The 19,689-nt window shown below is 42.9% G+C and overlaps 1 protein-coding gene across 1 annotated transcript in view; it reads left to right on the top strand.

Annotated features, from left to right (window-relative positions):
• Window positions 1-19,689, top strand: part of DOP1B (DOP1 leucine zipper like protein B) — a 273,490-nt gene that overhangs the window by 119,661 nt on the left and 134,140 nt on the right. Inside the window, exons 6-10 of the mRNA XM_082246954.1 lie at window positions 2,808-2,906; window positions 4,866-4,989; window positions 9,899-10,008; window positions 13,888-14,002; window positions 19,301-19,421. Of these exons, the coding sequence (XP_082103080.1) occupies window positions 2,808-2,906; window positions 4,866-4,989; window positions 9,899-10,008; window positions 13,888-14,002; window positions 19,301-19,421 (569 nt within the window). The remainder of the gene's footprint in view (window positions 1-2,807; window positions 2,907-4,865; window positions 4,990-9,898; window positions 10,009-13,887; window positions 14,003-19,300; window positions 19,422-19,689) is intronic.

Here is a 19,689-nt window from a genome sequence, read left to right as displayed (position 1 = left end):
ACATGGAGCAAGAACTAGGTGTGGCCAGCTACTGGTTAACAAGCTACAGGCTTGTGAAAATGCTGTCCATTTGTAGTGCAAACAAGCAGAGCCTACAAGAGAGTGGCAACTCTACCCTGAATTCAGGAGAAGTGCAGAACCATTGCCAACCCATCACAGAAAGCTGCCTGGCAGGATTTTTGGGAAATTGCTGGGGACTAAGGCCCCTTTCACACGGGCGATCTGATCCAATCTGCCTGTCAGTTTTTCAGGCGGACCTGATCGGATGCTCCATTCATGCCTATGGGGCAGCAGGTTTCAGCGGAGACATCTCCGCTGACACCCGCTGCTATCCCATCCAATCCTGTCCGTGAAATCCAGACGGATGGAAACCCTATTTTCCATCCGTCTGGAGGATTGAGGATCATCCGATCTCCCCATAGAGGACAGCGGGGATCTGACAGCTCCGTCTCTGCACACAGAGTGGAGACGGAGCTATCATCCGCCTGCTCAGCGGGGATCGGCGGATCGATCCCCCGCTGAGCAGAGCGGACTCCGTTGGGCGGTGCACCCGTGTGAAAGGGGCAGCTGAACCCAAATTTAAATGACACTAAACGATGTCCTTATTCTCCAAATATAATCTATTCACATCCACTAAAACATTGTTTCTCACTGCATTTTTCTGCCTCGTTGTTATATGTGTGAGCTCCCGAACCTCTGCTTTCTCCCCCTCACTTCTTTATGCTTAGAACAAGCAGTCCACATTAGTTGCAGTAATGTGCACTTCTCTATGCACACTGGAAATCCCATAGTCCCTAGTCCATCTTGGGAGGGAGCAAGAGAGAGGGTGGCTAGTATTTTAGGCAATGTGCATTAGAAAAATGAAGGAGTATAGCCACCCTCTAACAGGATCTCAGATCATAGCAGCAAAACTAAATCAGAGATATGGAGCAGGCTGAGAGCAATAGAAGGGACTTTCCATAAGTTAAGATATTAAAGCTCATTTGACTGCACCTCTCCTGTGGACCAACAGAAGTGCAGTCCGTTCTGCACTTCTGTGATCTGCTTTTAGCAGACAGCGGGCTGAAGCCCACTGACATAACAGAGCCAGTCCCGGCTCAGGGAGGATCGCGACCATATGGTCAGGATCTGCTCACATGCCTGGACCGGCACCCGGCTCAGCCTCTCAGCAAGTCGCTGAGAACCTGAGCCGGCCCCTCCTGCCCCCTCCACAGCCCAGCGCTCCCGCGCAAGGGGGTGGGGGCCAGAGCAGAGTCAGTAAATGACAGTCACCAGCTCTCTGCTCGTGGAGCTGTGAGAACCGAGTGATCGGCAGTGTTTAATCGCTCGGTTCTCATTGTTACAGCTGGCAGGGGACAGATGCATCATCGTACTGATGCTGCAACCAGCTAAGGAAGTATGATTCTAAAAAAAAACAAATCCCATACTTCTCTTTTAACCGGTTGCCGACCTACATATGTATATGTACTTGCGGCGGTCAGCCCCGGCCAGGCAAAGTGACGTACCGGTACGTCACTAGCCTGTCACTGGCTTGTGAGCCAATAGCGGGCGGGCGAGCGTGCGCTCGCCCAGGTTTGTTCCCTAACAAGTCAGTGCGTGTGTCCGCCGGTCACTCGCGATCGTTCGCCGGGAAGGGAGAAAGGCAGGCGGCTAATGAAAACAAGCCGCCTGTCATTCTCCCCTGTGTAAAAATGGAGATCAGACGGTTCTACTATGTAGGACCATTGATCTCTGTTTTTACACCAGTAGCCATGTCCCTTTACAGTTAGAAGCACGCCCCTAGGACACACTTAACCCCTCCCTCTCCAATACAGTTAACCCCTTCCCTGCCAGTGTCATTTTTGCAGTAACAGTGCATATGTATAGCACTGATTACTGCAGTAATGTCACTGGTAACCCCAAAAGTGTCAAAAATGTCAGTCAAGGGTCCGATCTGTCCGCCGCAATGTCGCAGTCCCGCAAAAAAAATCGCAGATCGCCGCCATTACTCGTTAAAAAAAAAAAAACACCAAAAATGACAAAAATCTTTCCCTTTGTTAGTAAACGCAATAACTTTTGCGCAAACCAATCAAAATACGCTTTTTGCGATTTTTTTTTTTTTTTACCAAACATATGTAGCATAAAACAAATTGGCTGAAAATGTTAAAAAATTTAGATTTTTACTTTTTATTTTGGGAATTTCATATAAAAAAATGTGAAAAATATTGTTATTTTTGCAAAATTGACGCTATTTTTTTGTTTATAGCGCATGATCAAAAAATCGCACAGGTGATCAAATACCACCAAAAGAAAGCTCTGTTTGTGGGGAAAAAAAGGACGTCAAATTCGTTTAGGTACAGCGTTGCACGACCGCGCAATTGTCCATTAAAATCACGCAGTAAAAAATCGCAAAAAAACCCCTGGTCAGGAAGGGGGTAAAATCTTCCGGGGGTTAAGTGGTTAAGAATACTTAGGGACTAATGCAGGGAGCATATCTGTGTATATGCGACTTGCAAGGCTGTGTTTACCCTCACTGGGATTCACAGGTGTTCTGTGCAACCCTGTGCAGGCAGTCCCATTGATGTCAAATGGGATGCCGCATCGGCATAGACGACAGAGCTTCTCCCAATTTGACATCCATGCCGCTGCACAGCCCTGGATGCACACCGTGTGAGTTCAGGAACATGCACACACACCCCCACAGATGTCAAATTTGAAGCAGAAGCTGTGTTTTGAGCTTTTGTTCCATAAAAGTTGAAATGTTCTTTTGCAGTCTAGCTGACTCCATTGTATGCAGACATTAATATTTATTTTCCTGTTCCATCTAGATGAAATCACTTTGTATCTCTGTAATGGATTCAAATGTTCTTGTACAAAGGAACACCTTGGAAATCCTGGTCTTCTTCTTCCCCTTCCACACATGTCTGGTAAGAGAAACTGATCTGAACCCGGAGAGGCACAATATATGATGGATTGTCTGCCAGCCTTCACCCTCATAAAACCACCCACACTTCCTGTATGATCAGCAATTTCTTGCATGCTAATGGAATAAATGTTAGTTAATTGCTAAAAGCTGCCTAACAAGCAGATTTTCTAGCAGATATCAAGGAGCTTTGCTAAAAAGTTCAAAGGAGCAACAATGGTTTACATTCAAAGAAAAAAAATGTATAGCATATCATTTTGCAATATAACACATTTTGTAAATAAAGGGTCACTCCTTTCAAAACTGATAATTCAATTATACATTAGGAGGACCTTGATGATCTGAGTCAGCTTCCTATTTTTTCCTGCATGCTCCAACAGTGAGTCCTCAACACTGACCAGAGTCCTCAATGTGCTTCTGTCTTGCTGCCCTGCACTTACTAATGAACACAGAAGTTCTCTTCTTCTGTGTTCATTCTCAAACTGCATGAGATTGTAAACATGACAAGAATGTTTACACGCCCCCTTGAGGCGTGTAAACATTATTATTGCCCCAGTTCACACCAGAGCAGCGGGAAACCTGCGTTCCGTGCACGTTTTTTGCACCGCCTTCAAAACACACTGTACTTGTGATCTGCAGGAGGCGTCAATGCAATACTAGCAACACCCCAAATACAGGTTGCAAATGCAGTGCATTTGCCTGCACTGGATTGCATAGTACAAAAGTACTTTGTCTGCGGTCCGGTGCAGTTTCAGCCCATTTAAATGAATGGTCTGAAATCGAACTGTACCTGGATCGCATTTCAATCGCACAGGAACGTGATGGTGTGAACCGGCCCCGAGTTTAAATTAACTCAAAGGTGCTTTGTAGTTCTGTGTTTATTCAGAAAGTAAAGAAGGTCTGTAAACATCAGAGGCATGTTTACGGATCTCCCCACCCACCATTCTGTATGGAAAAGCCAACCATGACCGTTGGCAGTGCAGAAGGGTACACAGTAGAGATCGACCGATTATTGGCAAAGCCGATATATCGAGGGCCGATATGCACTTTCCCTGATATATCAGAATCGGCCACCAAGGTGACCGATATTGCCGATATTTCGGGAAAGTGCTTGTACCAGAGTGATGCCTGCAGCTAGAGGCATCACCCCGGTACCGGCGTCCATAGCCGACGGTCGGCTGTCTTGTAATGACAACCGATGCGGCTGAAAAGCCACTCGGCTGTCATTACAAGGAGCAGGAGGGGATGTCCCCCCCCCCCCCCTCCTGCCGCCTTCCGTCCCACCGAAAGACCGGGGCAACCAGCCTGAAGACCCGATCAAAGCCGCATTCGGCTCTGATCGGGTCTCAATGTAAAAACCCGGAAGTGATGTCATGACATCAGATCCGGGTACTGTCTGGCGCCAGATTAAAAAAAATGACAGCATTCAAAACTGCCAAACTTGGCGTTTTGAATGCTTTTAAGTGCAGAGGAGGGGTTTGGGGTCTTTTAGACCCCCAGATCCTTCCACAAGAGTACCTGTCACATAAAAAAAATAAAAAAATTTTTTTTTGTACGAAAATATCGGCTGAAACCAATATGCATTGGCCAAAATATCGGTATCGGCAACTAGTACACAGTCAGCCTTCCTGAAGTGCTCAGACTCAGTGGGATCAGAAAGCGTGGGGTTGGGGGAGGGCACACTACGAGCGGTGGTAGCAGCATGGTTTGACCACACTGCCCAGTTCAGTCTAATCAACAACCTAGTCATATCTGTTCTCGTTCTTCTCCAGTACTACATGTGTGCAAGAAGATGCTTCTTCTAAGGGGTCTAGCCATTATCTTGCCTATGGCATGAATTCCGTAGACCTCTACTGATAATAGCACACAGCGGTGCCCACCATTCTCCTGTGTCAAGTAAAATAAAATTAGTGGTTGGCCAGCAATACACCAAATGACTTGTATCTCATTTATTTTTCTGTAGGAGTCTGATGTCTGCCCAATGTCACTCCAACAGTCAGATCTCATCCATATCCTCTCTGCTGCTATCCAGACTGTCCTAAGAAGAGACATGTCTCTAAATAGGAGGCTGTTTGCATGGCTGCTGGGTAAGAGGACCTGTCACTAGAGATTCAATCAAACTTAGGCCTGATGTCTAAGAACTGTATGAAAGGAATTGTGTTGTTTTATGTACAGGCCAGCTTTCTGCAGTCATCCTTCCAGGAAAGAAAGAGTGACAGCTGTTGGCAAAGTATTATTTATACCTAATAACTAATGTACTTACTGTACACTAAAAAGTATGTATTATAGTGATGGATAAATTCAGCAGAATTTCATTTTTCTAAGCTTTGTGACAGAGCAGCTGGAGAAAGCTTTTTTAAATTAATTCCATTATTACAGGTGACACAGGCAATTCCCAGAGTTCAGATTTAAATGTTCCTATTTTTATGAATAATTAATATATACATTTATTTATATATATATATATATATATATATATATATATATATATACAGTGGGTACGGAAAGTATTCAGACCCCCTTAAATGTTTCACTCTTTGTTATATTGCAGCCATTTGCTAAAATCATTTAAGTTCATTCTTCTTCCTCATGAATGTACACATAGCACCCCATACTGCCAGAAAAACACAGAATTGTTGACATTGTTGCAGATTTATTAAAAAAGAAAAACTGAAATATCACATGGTCCTAAGTATTCAGACCCTTTGCTGTGACACTCATATATTTAACTCAGGTGCTTTCCATTTCTTCTGATCATCCTTGAGATGCTTCTACACCTTCATTTGAGTCCAGCTGTGTTTGATTATACTGATTATGGATTATGAAGAAGATATCGAGGAGAGCAGTCCACAGGTGAAAATTATGGTGAAGCATGCACAAGATATAAACATTCAGTGCTCTTCAATGTGCTGGTATTCCTCCACCCAGTCTCATTAGCCTCTCACCTCACACTTAGCCCCTGTGTCACCAGACGGGCTAGTAAGACAAACTTTCTCCAAGGATATCACCAATATAGATCAAATCAGTATTCCTCTTCATCAGAAGATAAGGCTCACAGGTAACAGATCACAGGTCCATAAAGCGGGTCACAGGTCCATAGGAAAACAAAGGTCCGGACATAGTGCATTACCGCAATAAATTACTTTATTGAACATAGCATAAAATCATAAAAATTACCTTGTAAAGCACTATACAAGTGCATGTGATGAGCAGATTGTATTACACACAGCGGTCTCGACCGCAATGGATGGCGGGTGACGTCACCGGCCCCTCCCCCTTCGCACGCGTTACGTCCCACTGCACGGGACTTCCTCAGCTGAGGCATCCATTGCGGTCGAGACCGCTGTGTGTAATACAATCTGCTCATCACATGCACTTGTATAGTGCTTTACAAGGTAATTTTTATGATTTTATGCTATGTTCAATAAAGTAATTTATTGCGGTAATGCACTATGTCCGGACCTTTGTTTTCCTATGGACCTGTGACCCGCTTTATGGACCTGTGATCTGTTACCTGTGAGCCTTATCTTCTGATGAAGAGGAATACTGATTTGATCTATATTGGTGATATCCTTGGAGAAAGTTTGTCTTACTAGCCCGTCTGGTGACACAGGGGCTAAGTGTGAGGTGAGAGGCTAATGAGACTGGGTGGAGGATTACCAGCACATTGAAGAGCACTGAATGTTTATATCTTGTGCATGCTTCACCATAATTTTCACCTGTGGACTGCTCTCCTCGATATCTTCTTCATAATCCATATTTGATAGCGCTGCACTTTTTGTTATATATTTGTTATTGGGACTTTTGGTTTATTGATCCTTTAGTGCATAGCAGCTTTCTATTATATTATTTTATACAGTTGCGCTGAATTTTTATCTATTATTATTTGATTATACTGATTGGACTTGATTAGGAAAGCCACACACCTGTCTATATAAGACCTTCGAGATCACAATGCATGTCAGAGCAAATGAGAATCATGAGGTCAAAGGAACTGCCTGAAGAGCTCAGAGACAGAATTGTGGCAAGGCACAGATCTGGCCAAGGTTACAAAAAGATTTCTGCTGCACTTAAGGTTCCTAAGAGCACAGTGGCCTCCATAATCCTCAAATGAAAGACATTTGGGACGACCAGAACCCTTCCTAGAGCTGGCCGTCCGGCCAAACTGAGCTATCGGGGGAGAAGAGCCTTGGTGGGAGAGGTAAAGAAGAACCCAAAGATCACTGTGGCTGAGCTCCAGAGATGCAGTCAGGAGATGGGAGAAAGTTGTAGAAAGTCAACCATCACTGCAGCCCTTCACCAGTCGGGGCTTTATGGCAGAGTGGCCCGACGGAAGCCTCTCCTCAGTGTAAGACACATGAAAGCCCGCATGGAGTTTGCTAAAAAAACACCTGAAGGACTCCAAGATGGTGAGAAATAAGATTCTTTGGTCTGATGAGACCAAAATAGAACTTTTTGGCCTTAATTCTAAGCGGTATGTGTGGAGAAAACCAGGCACTGCTCATCACCTGTCCAATACAGTCCCAACAGTGAAGCATGGTGGTGGCAGCATCATGCTGTGGGGGTGTTTTTCAGCTGCAGGGACAGGACGACTGGTTGCAATCGAGGGAAAGATGAATGCGGCCAAGTACAGGGATATCCTGTACAAAAACCTTCTCCAGAGTGCTCTGGACCTCAGACTGGGCCAAAGGTTTACCTTCCAACAAGACAATGACCCTAAGCACACAGCTAAAATAACGAAGGAGTGGCTTCACAACAACTCCGTGACTGTTCTTGAATGGCCCAGCCAGAGCCCTGACTTAAACCCAATTGAGCATCTCTGGAGAGACCTAAAAATGGCTGTCCACCAACGTTTACCATCCAACCTGACAGAACTGGAGATGATCTGCAAGGAGGAATGGCAGAGGATCCCCAAATCCAGGTGTGAAAGACTTGTTGCATCTTTCCCAAAAAGACTCCTGGCTGTATTAGATCAAAAGGGGGCTTCTACTAAATACTGAGCAAAGGGTCTGAATACTTAGGACCATGTGATATTTCAGTTTTTCTTTTTTAATAAATCTGCAACAATGTCAACAATTCTGTGTTTTTCTGTCAGTATGGGGTGCTATGTGTACATTCATGAGGAAGAAGAATGAACTTAAATGATTTTAGCAAATGGCTGCAATATAACAAAGAGTGAAAAATTTAAGGGGGTCTGAATACTTTCCGTACCCACTGTATATACATTTTTTAATATATTTTCATATATATATATATATATATATATATATATATATATATTATATATATATATATTATATATATTTTTTATATAGTCATATGTATGTATGTATATATATATATATATATATATATATATATATATATGTAAACTTTTTTTTTTTTATATATATAGTTAATGCTTCATGCTTTTACTCCCAACCAGAACGTGGAGCTCTGGGCTTCATTTCACATGTTTGCAGCACTGACTCCTTCACCTCCTTATCTACTCTGTTTAGAAGGTTACATTACAGAGAGAAATAGTCTGAAGGCAAACACCTTCTGCTGTGCTCTCCTTAGAAAACCCATAGTGCTTATTAATGGGTGGACCCTGTAAACAATATTTATTTGTGAATTAAATATTTTATATAAACCGTAAAAGAAGATGTTCTGCATGGTTCACATCTATGTGACTTCAATGTCGGGGACTTTGACAGCTAACATCCTGCACAACTTCATTGCGGCTTGCTTGCAAAGGAACAGAAGTCAATGCAAGTCGCGATATAGTCGCCCCAAAGAACATGCAGGAACCTTTTTCTAAGTCGCTGTGGCTTGAGTCACACCGATTAGAGCCGTACCATTGCAGGTAATAGGGTGCAGCTTGTCATGTGACTTTGAACTCTCAAGTCGCATGACAGGTCATGGCAGTGTGAACCGAGCCATAAGCATGAGTTTAAAAATGTATAAAGATGGTCCAATGCTATTGTAGTTTCCCTCAATAATAGTGTATTAGAAGTAGTGGAGCAAATCTGGAAGAGCCAGAACAATGTCTCCTTATCACTTTAGCACCCGATGTGAAAACGCCAAAGTGCACACTTTAACACCCCCCCCCCCCCCCAAAAAAAAAATTCAGTAGCATAGACTTTTTTTTTTTTTATTAAGTAACAGTTTTCATTGAGATGTCACTTTCAATTACAAACAGACAGTGCAGTCAAATTATTAGAGATACCACCGATCAGTACATAGCAAATAAAAATGACAGGTAACAAGGTGAATATGCCAGAGTTACTCACCCACCACAAATTATCCCCCAACATTGTTACCTACAACCCCAGTCTCAAACAGAAAAATGAGAGAGGCTGACCGCTCTACCAGAGTGAGAATGCCCTCAACAGATGTGAGGCTCAGAGGAGTAATCTCTCCATTATTAAGTCTGTTGGAGACACACCCAAAGTAGCCAACCAGCTGCCCCACACCTTTTTAATATAAATGGGATGCACCTGTGCTGGTATATACGTTTTTCAAAGCGTAACATGTCACCCATCTGGCAAAGCCACATTTTAGATGTAGGAGGGTCAGGTGAGATCCAGTGTAAAAGTATAAGTCTACGGGCCTGGAATAGTACCCTAGCTGCCGCCTCCCTCAGAAACGTATCCTGAATAACAATATCAAGTATGCCCAACACACACAGTGTTTAGGTTCCATTGAAACAGAGACCTGTATTGCTGTATTATTCGTTGCAACTACTGTACTCCAATAGGGATTAAGCTAGCCTAGACCCTTTTTGGCAGCTTCCCTGTCCGCCCCCCCACCCCAGTGCCCAAGGCAGCCTGCCTACTTCTCAACCAAGCCCTGATATCTGGGGTATGGCGATATACTCTATTTGGCATGGTATATTGGTATATGATTGGCTGAAGTGGGTTATATAATTGCTGTATGAACTTTGTGGATAAAGGTCAAATTGTGGACTTACTAATGATATTATTAGATATTTATATGCAGTGTTTACTATTTTAGGGTCAGATATTAAAGGTGGAGTAGTAGCTCCAGAACTAAAGGCCTCTGTGGGAGAAGAAGAATACATTTCCTGCTTTTTCTTCAAATACTCAAAAGACTTTTTGGTCCAGGTAAGGGTGACATACTACAATATCAATTTAAGGCTACTCAAACATGTTGGCTCCAAATTCAATACAGGAAATTTAGTCCATATTGTGGACCAGACATTACCACTAACTCCTCTGATTTAAAGTAAAATGGTTATAAAGACTGGACATTTTTTACTATAATGAATTTCCTGCATTAAGGTTGAAATCAACATTTCCCTGTGTCTGTATTGCCTCCTCGCTCTCCTTTGTACCTATACCTGAGTCTTTTCTCGATCCAGAACTGTGCCCATCTGTACTGGCGTTCTCCTCTCTCCCTGCCCATTGGCTCCTGCTGCTGTCAATCAAACTCTGTGAGCAGAGAATGGGGGTGGGGCCGAGCTGTGCTGTCTGTGTCTATGGACACTGGAATTGCAGCTCAGAAGTGAGCCCGCAGGTGCCCACCATTTTCCTGTGTCAATTAAAATAAAATTAGTGCAGCTTCCTATGAGAGCCCTCGGAAAAGAGGAGCAGAGAACGCTTGTGGGGGACCCAAGAAGAGGAGGTTTGTTATTTTAAAAATAGAAGTTGAAGCTTTATAATCACTTTAAAATAAAGTGAAACTCCTGTTTTACTGACAAAAAAATAGTCCCTTCTAGGACTGGCCTTACACTGTGTGGGCAATTATAAGGCACGTGAATATTTTGACCAAATCATAATTTTTATGCATATTGTCCAACTCCAAGCTGTAAAAATGTTAACGCCTATGGGATTTAAAGCATATCAGGTTATTTGTGTAATGAGGGAGGGTGTGGCCTAAGGAGATCAACACCCCATATCAAGGTATGCAAAATTATTAGGCAGCTTCTTTTTCTCAGGCAGAATAAGCCAAAAAAGAGATTTAACTGACTCTGAAAAGTCAAAAATTATAAAAAGTCTTTCAGCGGGATGCAGACTTTTGATAAAGAGATATAAGTTATTGGTGCGTGATCACAGAATCCTCAAACGTTTTGTTGCAAATAGTCAACAGGATTGCAAGAAACGTGTTGAAAAAAAGAGGCAAGTTATCTGCCAATGATTCGAGAAGAATCAAACTTGAAGCTACCAGGAACCCATTATCCTCCACTGCTGTCATATTCCAGAACTGCAACCTACCTGGAGTGCCCAAAAGTACAAGGTGTTCAGTTTTCCGAAACATGGCCAAGGTAAGGAAGACAGAAACCCAACCACCACTGAACAAGACACATAAGTTGAAACGTCAAGACTGGGCCAAGAAATCTCTTAAGACAGATTTTTCAAAGGTTTTATGGACTTATAAGATGAGTGATTCCTCACAGACCAGATGGATGGGCCTGTGGCTGGATCAGTGATGGGCACAGAGCTCCACTTCCATTTAGACGCCAGCAAGGTGGGGGCGGGGTACTGGTATGGGCTAGTATTATTAAATATGAGCTAGTTGGACCTTTTCGGGTTGAAGAAGGATTCAAAATCAACTTCCAAACGTACTGCCAGTTTTTAGAAGACAAGCAGTGGTACAGGAAAAAGCCTGCATCTTTCAAGAAGACCATGATATTTAGGCAGGACAATGTTCCATCGCATGCATCGAAGTACTCCACTGCATGGCTAGCCAGTAAAGTCCTTAAAGATGAAAGAATAATGACATGGCCCTCTTCTTCACCGGATCTAAACCCTATGGAGAACTTGTGGGCAGTTCCTAAATGGGAGATTTACGGTAAAGGAAAACAATACTCCTCTCTGAACAGTGTGTGGGAGGCTATGGTTGCTGCTGCACAAAAAGTTGATCATCAACAAATCAAGAAACTGACATGAATGGAAGGCTTATGACTGTTATTGAAAAGAAGAGTGGCTATATTGGTCACTGATTTATTTTTTTAAATGTCCTAAATGTTCATTTGTTTATTATTTTCACTTTAAGGTCCCTTTCACACGGGGCAGATCCGTTTTGACAGACTCTGCTTGCTTAGCAAGGATCGCTCCGCTGATCCCCGCTGAGCAGGCGGAGGACAGGTCAGAGTCCCTCTCTCCTCTATGGGGAGATCAGATGAAAATGGACAGCATGTCCCATCTGATCCGACCCGCTGGATGGATGGCGAACATATCGCCATACGTCTGTTTTCAGTGGATTTTGTCAGATCCCATGTCAGTGGATCACACAGTCCACTGACATCTGTCTCCCCATAGAGGACAATAGGTGGCCCGATCAGTTCTGCTTGGAAAACAGACAGGCGGACCTGATCGATCCGATCGTGTGAAAGGCGCCTTCTAGATGGAAAAAAACACACGTGAAATGGGAAAATTTTCGTTTTTCATTTAGTTGCAGAATAATTCTGCACCCTAATAGTTGCCCAATAATTGTACACACATAAATATTCTCCTAAAAATGCCAAAACCTCACTGTTACTTTCTTAAATATTCAGGTTTGAGGTTTATTAACATTTTGGATTGACCAAGAGCACTGTAGTTGTTCAATAATGAAATGAATCCTCGAAAACTTGACTAATAATTGTGCACACAGTGTAGATGGATTGTTCTTTTCGATCAGCCACGGGTATGATTAGAAAAAAGAGAGAATTTAATTATCCATGCAAGCAAAGTGGATGGAGGAATCTTCCCCGATGTGCTATTGTATTCTGACAGTAAGGAATTCCTCTGCTGTCAGAATAAACTGATCAGCACTGCAGCTGCTGATTAAATAAAAATATTTCAACAGTCCCATCCAACAAAGGCCGATCGTTAGATCGACTTCTATCAAGCTGGAAAGGGCATAGATGGATTGAAGTTTAGCCAATGAAGCAGCCATGCTTTGATCCAGCATTAGTGAAATTTTTATATTGCAATGACAATATAACATTTAGTACAACATGCTTTTGCGCTGCAGCTATTGATGTAAATCTGTCCAGTGACCTTTTTAAACTTGTTAACTTATAAGTAAGACAGTAAGCCTTTTATTATAATCACATGACAATTCTCAGCACTGTTATAAGAAGATTTGCTCCGCTACCACTGGCTCTTCATCTCAAATATTTTTCCCCAGTGCCTGTTGTGCCTCTCGCTGTTCCCTGGAAGATGGTAAAATCTAAAGGCCAGTATACACCTACCAAATGTTGGCCAGTTCAGCAGAAACCGGGTGACTTTCGGTACATGTGTCTATTACCACAGTCTATTCAACAGAAGCCAGTCTAACGTCCTGCTTCTGTCCAATATTCCTGCTGGAAAACCAGCATTGTTTCAGCGTTTGCAGCCAATGGTGCTGCTCCTCTCCCTGTTTGATGGGCATGCTTGTTTCATCCGATTTACTGTGAGCCCAGGCTGTCATGAACACACCTCTGGGGTTTGTCACCACATCAGCCTGGGCTTACAATACGAGGCTGCACTGCATAGAGTGGTGCTGGCATCAAAACATCACTGACCTGAAGTTGAAGAGCGCCCTCTGCAGGAAGAAGAGAAAAAAGAACCAAAGTTATCTCCTGGATTTAAAGGCACAGTTAGCCGTTACAAATCAAACTCCCTCACATGCGCTTTCTCTACCCTGATGAAGTAGTTTTGGGCTCAGCTCATTCCTATGATGGTGGGGGTGAACAACAACATCTTTGTAATGTCCTCGCAACCTGTTAGAATGCCATCTCTAGGAGTTTTTCAGTCTGGGTTCGGGAGGTACCTAAATGGCCTACACCTATAGCAAGGGCATTATTCAACTTCAGACAAAGCTGCACGGTTTATAGGCATAGGCAGTGGTTTGGTAAAGGTGAACTATGCCTTTTAGGCATGCATAAAGAAGTGTGGGGGACTATTAATTCACTGGAGCTCCGCTTTAAAAACACATTACTGTTGTAAAACAATGCTAAAAATGCTGACGCTATATAAATACAAGGTGATAACAATTCAACATATTTTTACCTCTAGGCACTTATGCAGATATTACACCAGAATATCCTCTACTCAGATTCTGAACAAGGTCTGCAGGTTTATCTGAAGCCTTTCCGAATCCTCCTTAGCCTTCTGGACAAGCCTGAGATAGGTAACATGAGTTGCCCTTTCACCAGCTTTATCATTGTATTACTTAATATGTGTATTTGCTCTAATTTGTGTCTCCCAATGGGGTGACTTCATCCTGCTGTATCTGGTCTCCCACATTACACAGAACATGGATATGCAATAATTTTAGTAAAAAATAAACTGCTAAATATCTTTTCTCATCAGCAGTATATAGCAGTCCTATGACTTATATCAGTGTCTGGTTAACCACTTGCCGAACGCCGCACCACTATTTACGTCGGTGGTCAGCCCCTCACAGGCAAAGCGACGTAGGGCTACGTCGCTAGCCTGTGATCGTCTAGTCTAGGGAGCGAGCGGCACAGAGGCGCGCTCCCGCGTGGTCACAGACCCCCCCCCCCCGCGCGTGTGCCCAGCGGACCCGATGTCCGCCGGTCACTCGCGATCGTCGGTGGAGAGGGAGAAAGGCAGGCGGCTAATGTAAACAAGCCACCTGTCATTCTCCCCTGTGTATGAATAGTGATCATACGGTTCTACTATGTATGTTGATCACTGTTCCTACACCTCAAGCCACAGCCAATCGCAGTTAGAATCACGCCCCTTGGGACACACACAACCCCTCCCTCAAAAAAAAGTTAACCCCTTTACTGCCAGTGTCATTTTACAGTAAGTGCATATGTATAGCACTGATTACTGTAGTAATGTCACTGGTAACCCCAAAAGTGTCAAAAATGTCAGTCAAGGGTCCGATCTGTCCGCCGCAATGTCGCAGTCCCGCAAAAAAAATTGCAGATCGCCACCATTACGCGTTAAAAAAAAACAACAAAAATGACAAAAATCTTTCCCTTTGTTAGTAAACGCAATAACTTTTGCGCAAACCAATCAAAATACGCTTTTTGCAATTTTATTTTACCAAATATATGGTAAAAAAAAATTGGCCCAAAATGTTAAAAAATTTTGATTTTTACTTTTTTTTTTGGGGGGGGAATTTCATATAACAAAATGTGAAAAATATTGTTATTTTTGCAAAATTTACGCTGTTTTTTTGTTTATAGCGCAAAAAGTAAAAATCACACAGGTGATCAAATACCACCAAATGAAAGCTCTGTTTGTGGGAAAAGAAGGACGTCAAATTAGTTTAGGTATAGTGTCGCACGACCGCGCAATTGTCCGTTAAAGTCACGCAGTGCCGAATCGCAAAATAGGCCCTGGTCAGGAAGGGGGTAAAATCTTCCGGGGCTTAAGTGGTTAAAGCTTGTAGGAGTAGTTTTCATACTGCACTGAGCTGTCCTATCAGAATTCAGGACCCCTAACCCTCTGTCCGGACAGCTCTGATTGGCCCTGATCACATGCATTCTCACAAGAAAAAAAAAAAAAAAACGCTCTAACAATACACACCAAACTGAGCATGTGCAGCCTGACTCCATTTACTCTGTTTTATCCGGACATGTTTTGGGGCAATACAAGATTGGGAGGATCTGTGCTTACAGGATCAAACGTCTTTTTTACACAATACAGAAGATTAACCTCGTGTGTTCCAAAGTGAGTATAACAAGCACACTTATATAAGGATTATAGGGTGCTTCTGTGGGAGCAATCAGTCTTTAAACACACAATGTTAGCCTCCTGTGTAGGTGAATGGTTTCTTGGCTCTCCCTAGGGCTGCTCTTCCACAGAGAAGAAGCACGCTCCAAAAGGTAACATTAAATGGAAAAAGAAGGGCACCTCTAAGTGCAGTGTAAAACCATTTAATGACATACAAATGAGGAAGACTTACACAATCATTCGTAAGAAGCAGGCATGTAGGGACATCACAGGGGTTCATTCCATAGACTCCCTGTTGGCTCCCTTTCCCTGAAGCCGACCAGCAGCGTAGGGGGATGGAGAGGAGAGGCGTGGAGCACTGGGAGGAAGATGCCGAGCCGAGGTCGCGGTGGAACGCATGCCTCCCTCATGGACCGCAGGAATGTGGTGACGTCACAGCGGCAGTAACGCGTTTCGGAGCATGCGCAGTAACGCTCCTTGTCAGACCAATGGTCGAAAGGAGAAAAACTGCAATAGAAATAGGGGAGGAGGCCGGAAGACAGATGAAAAAAACAGAAACTTGTTGGAAAGAGGGCGGAAGATGGTAGCCTTGCCTTCCTGTTGGCAGCCATCCAGTGTGGAGGTGGGTTCAGGAGAGGCAGCCAACAACGGAAGCCCCGTAGAAACTCTATGGGTGACGTCACTTTCCAGGCATTTCACAGCTGTTGTTGGTCCTCTCCTGCACAGACCTTCCAATAGTTAGGTTTTGCCTGGAGTTACACTTTAAATCTGAATTTCTTGCAAGCAGCTAAATACATGTTTACAGTACATATGGCAACTGTGTTAGCTGGCAAAGGATTTGTAAATCTGTTTAGCCAGTTTTGTGGTACAGACCGCTCTGCCACACACCAGAGACAGATGCACGACCTCAACTGCAGCAGCACAGCTTAGTAAAGGACACATCCCTAGCCTGCAGATTGTACATTGAGGGAGCAGCATCTGCACACTTCGCTTTCTGCTCCTGTCAGCATGTTCTTTACACTACACGCTATACCTCTCCCAGTATGATTCATTGCAGGAGGCTGAAATTGGGACATACACCAATCAGCCATAACATTATGACCACTGACAGGGAAAGTGAAGCCACTTGAAAGTGGGTGGTATATATTAGGCAGCAAGTAAACATGTTGTCCCTTAAGTTGATGTGTTAAAAGCGGGGAAAAAAGGTCAATCTTAAAGTATAACTAAAGACAAAACTTTTTTTTTTGGTTTTGGATAGAGTGCAGAGGGATTAGAACACCTGTCAGGTTTTTTTATTGTGGTCTGTTATCCTGTTCTGTAGATTAATCCCCTTTATTTGTCCTTTTTATCATTATCATTGAAAGTAAAAGTAAATTCCACATTTTGGGTTGTCCCCAGAAAAGTAATAGAGCAGAAATCTTCCAATGGGGACACTAGTGACCTGGGGCCCCAAGGAAATCCCTTAATTTTCAGGGATTTCCTCTCACTTCCTGATTGGCTATGGGGCAGGAAGTAAAGGTAAATCTCCACAATGGGACAAAGATGAAAATAAAAAATCTGACAGTGGTATAACCCTCCCTTGCTCTATACAAAATGGAAAAAAAAGTTTTGCCTTTAGTTCTACTTTAAGGATTTTAGTGACTTTGACGAGGACCAAATTGTAATAACTAGATGACTGCTGAAATAAGTTAATGCTGGTTCTGATAGGAAGGTCTCCGAACACAAAGCACATCTCTTTGTTGTGTATGGGGCTGTGTAGCCGCAGATCAGTCAGGGTGCCCATGCTGGCCCGTGTCCACAGCCAAAAGCCTTTACAATGGGCATGTGAGCATCAGAACTGGACCAAAGAGCAACGGAAAAAGGTGGCCTGGTCTGCAGAATCCCGTTTTTTTCTTTTACATGATGTGGATGGCTGGGTACGTATGGGTCACCTACCTGGGGAAGAGATGGCACCAGGGTGCACTACGAGGGAAGGCAAGCTGGTGGAGCCAGTGTGATGCTTTGTCCATGCCTCAATAGTTTAGGGCTGTTTTGGCAGCAAAAGGGGGACCTACTCAATATTAGGTGGGTGGTCATAATGTTATGGCTTTCAAGTGTATATAGGTACTTATACAATCTACCTTTAACCACATGTAATTCCTTTAATCACATGTAAACAAATTCAGTTTTTTGGCATTTCCTTTCCTCAGGGCTGTCACTGTGTGAGGAAAGGAAAGCCGATAACTGGCTATCCTGTGACAACAGACATTTACACTGATAAACAGGGCACTGATCTTCAGTGCAGTCCCATCAGTGCCAATCAGTTCTCATCAGTGCAGCCTCATCAGTGAAGAAGAAAAATTACTTTAAACATATTGGAAGAAAAATTACTTATTTGCAATGTTTTATAACAGAAACAAAGAAAATTCTGTTTTTTTTTTTGTTTTTTTTATTTTATGTTTTTTTTTCATTTGTTTAGCAAAAAATAACCTCAGTGGTAAATTAAATACCACCAAAAGAAAGCTCTATCTGTATCAAAAAAATGATGAAAACTTCATATGGATACAGTGTTGCATGACTGCGCAATTGTCATTAACATTGCGACAGCACTGAGAATTGGCCAGGGCAGGAAGGGGATAAAAGTGCTCAGTAGGCAAGTGGTTAAATACATTTAACAAATCTTTAATATATACATAACTGCCGTAATTGGTGTTTCCTGAATATCTGCCTGTAGTTCATCTTTTGGCTACGTTCACATCTTGGCGTTGCTATTTACAGGCGTTTTTTAGGCGTTTTTTCAGTCGTTTTTAACAGGCATTTTTGTGCAGGCATTTTTAGGTTGACAAGCGACTAATGGAAATAAATAAAAACGCCTGTAATCTGCCCAAAACAAAGCTCATGTACTTTTTTGAGCGTTGGGCATTTTTCTTAAAACGTAAAACGCTCAGATGTTAACAGGGGCCATTGAAATGAATAGGATTTGTTTTGTTGGGCATTTTTTGAGCTGATCCTAGAGAAGAAAAACTCCCCAAAATGCCTACATGTGAACTTAGCCTTATAGCTTTGTCTAGATATATATAAGTGATACTTCTGCCCTGTGTGGTAGCTGGCAAGTTGAAATACATTGTTTCTCATATTCCCTGGGGACTGCAGTTCTGAGATATTTCCACCTGCCAATGCCATTACAAAGCTAAATAAGGCTTCATATTCCGCTAATGCAGTGGTTCTCAACTCCGGTCCTCGGAGCCCACTAACAGGCCAAATTTTAAGTATTGCCTTAGGGAGATGCAGACTAGAATACTGCAATCACTGAGCACCAAATGATATCACCTGTAATGTATTTTAGTTATCTTGCAAACCTGGCCTGTTAGTGGGTCCTGAGGACAGGAGTTGAGAACCACTGGTGTAATGGATTCCACATCTAGTAGAATTCACAGTAATTGGACAGCTTAGTTTGAAAAGCGTGAGGTCATCATTTTGTGTTTGTGGTGGGAAGATGAAGATGTAATATTGGGCTTAGCAAGTGTAAAGACCTGGACACTGTGGCACTGAGCTATTACCATTTAAACCCGTGAGTGATATAAAATGCCAATATTTGGTTTGGATATCCAGGATCCACCAAAAACTGCAATACTTAGGGGAAGTGTGTGTGTGTGTGTGTGTGTGTGTGTGTGTGTGTGTGTGTGTGTGTGTGTGTGTGTGTGGTGGGGGGTGGAAGACTGATTCTTTCATCATTTGTTTTAATGAATATGTCATATACTGCATTGCTGATGATGTGCCATTTTCCATTTTTCATCAGGTCCCCCTGTGGTGGGAGATTTGTTCCTGGAAGTGATCAGAGCCTTTTATGCATACTGCCGGGATGCTCTGGGGACAGATATAAAGCTGAGTTATGCCCAGACTGGCAGCCAGCTCATAAGGTATTAATAGAAGTGCATGGAAGGAAGTGCCAAGATCAGAATGCTTTGTTTGCCTTACCTTCATTTCATTATTTAGTGCCAATTCAGAGCAGCGCCAGTACATTATAAAGCAAAAAAAAGAATAAAAAAATAGGTACACAACCCTGACTGACCATGATATAGACCCTGGTGTCTGGTGACTATTGTTTATGGTTTGCCTACACAAGGTACAGTGTTGGTTAAATCTGAATTCCAGGTGTGGATTTTATTGCATAGTTACATTAGTTCA

The sequence above is a fragment of the Pelophylax lessonae genome (genome assembly GCF_965119305.1).
Source record: "Pelophylax lessonae genome assembly, chromosome: 2".
In the NCBI taxonomy this organism is placed as follows: domain Eukaryota; kingdom Metazoa; phylum Chordata; class Amphibia; order Anura; family Ranidae; genus Pelophylax; species Pelophylax lessonae.
The sequence above is the reverse complement of the archived record's forward strand: the minus strand, read 5'-3'. Positions and strand labels throughout refer to the sequence as shown.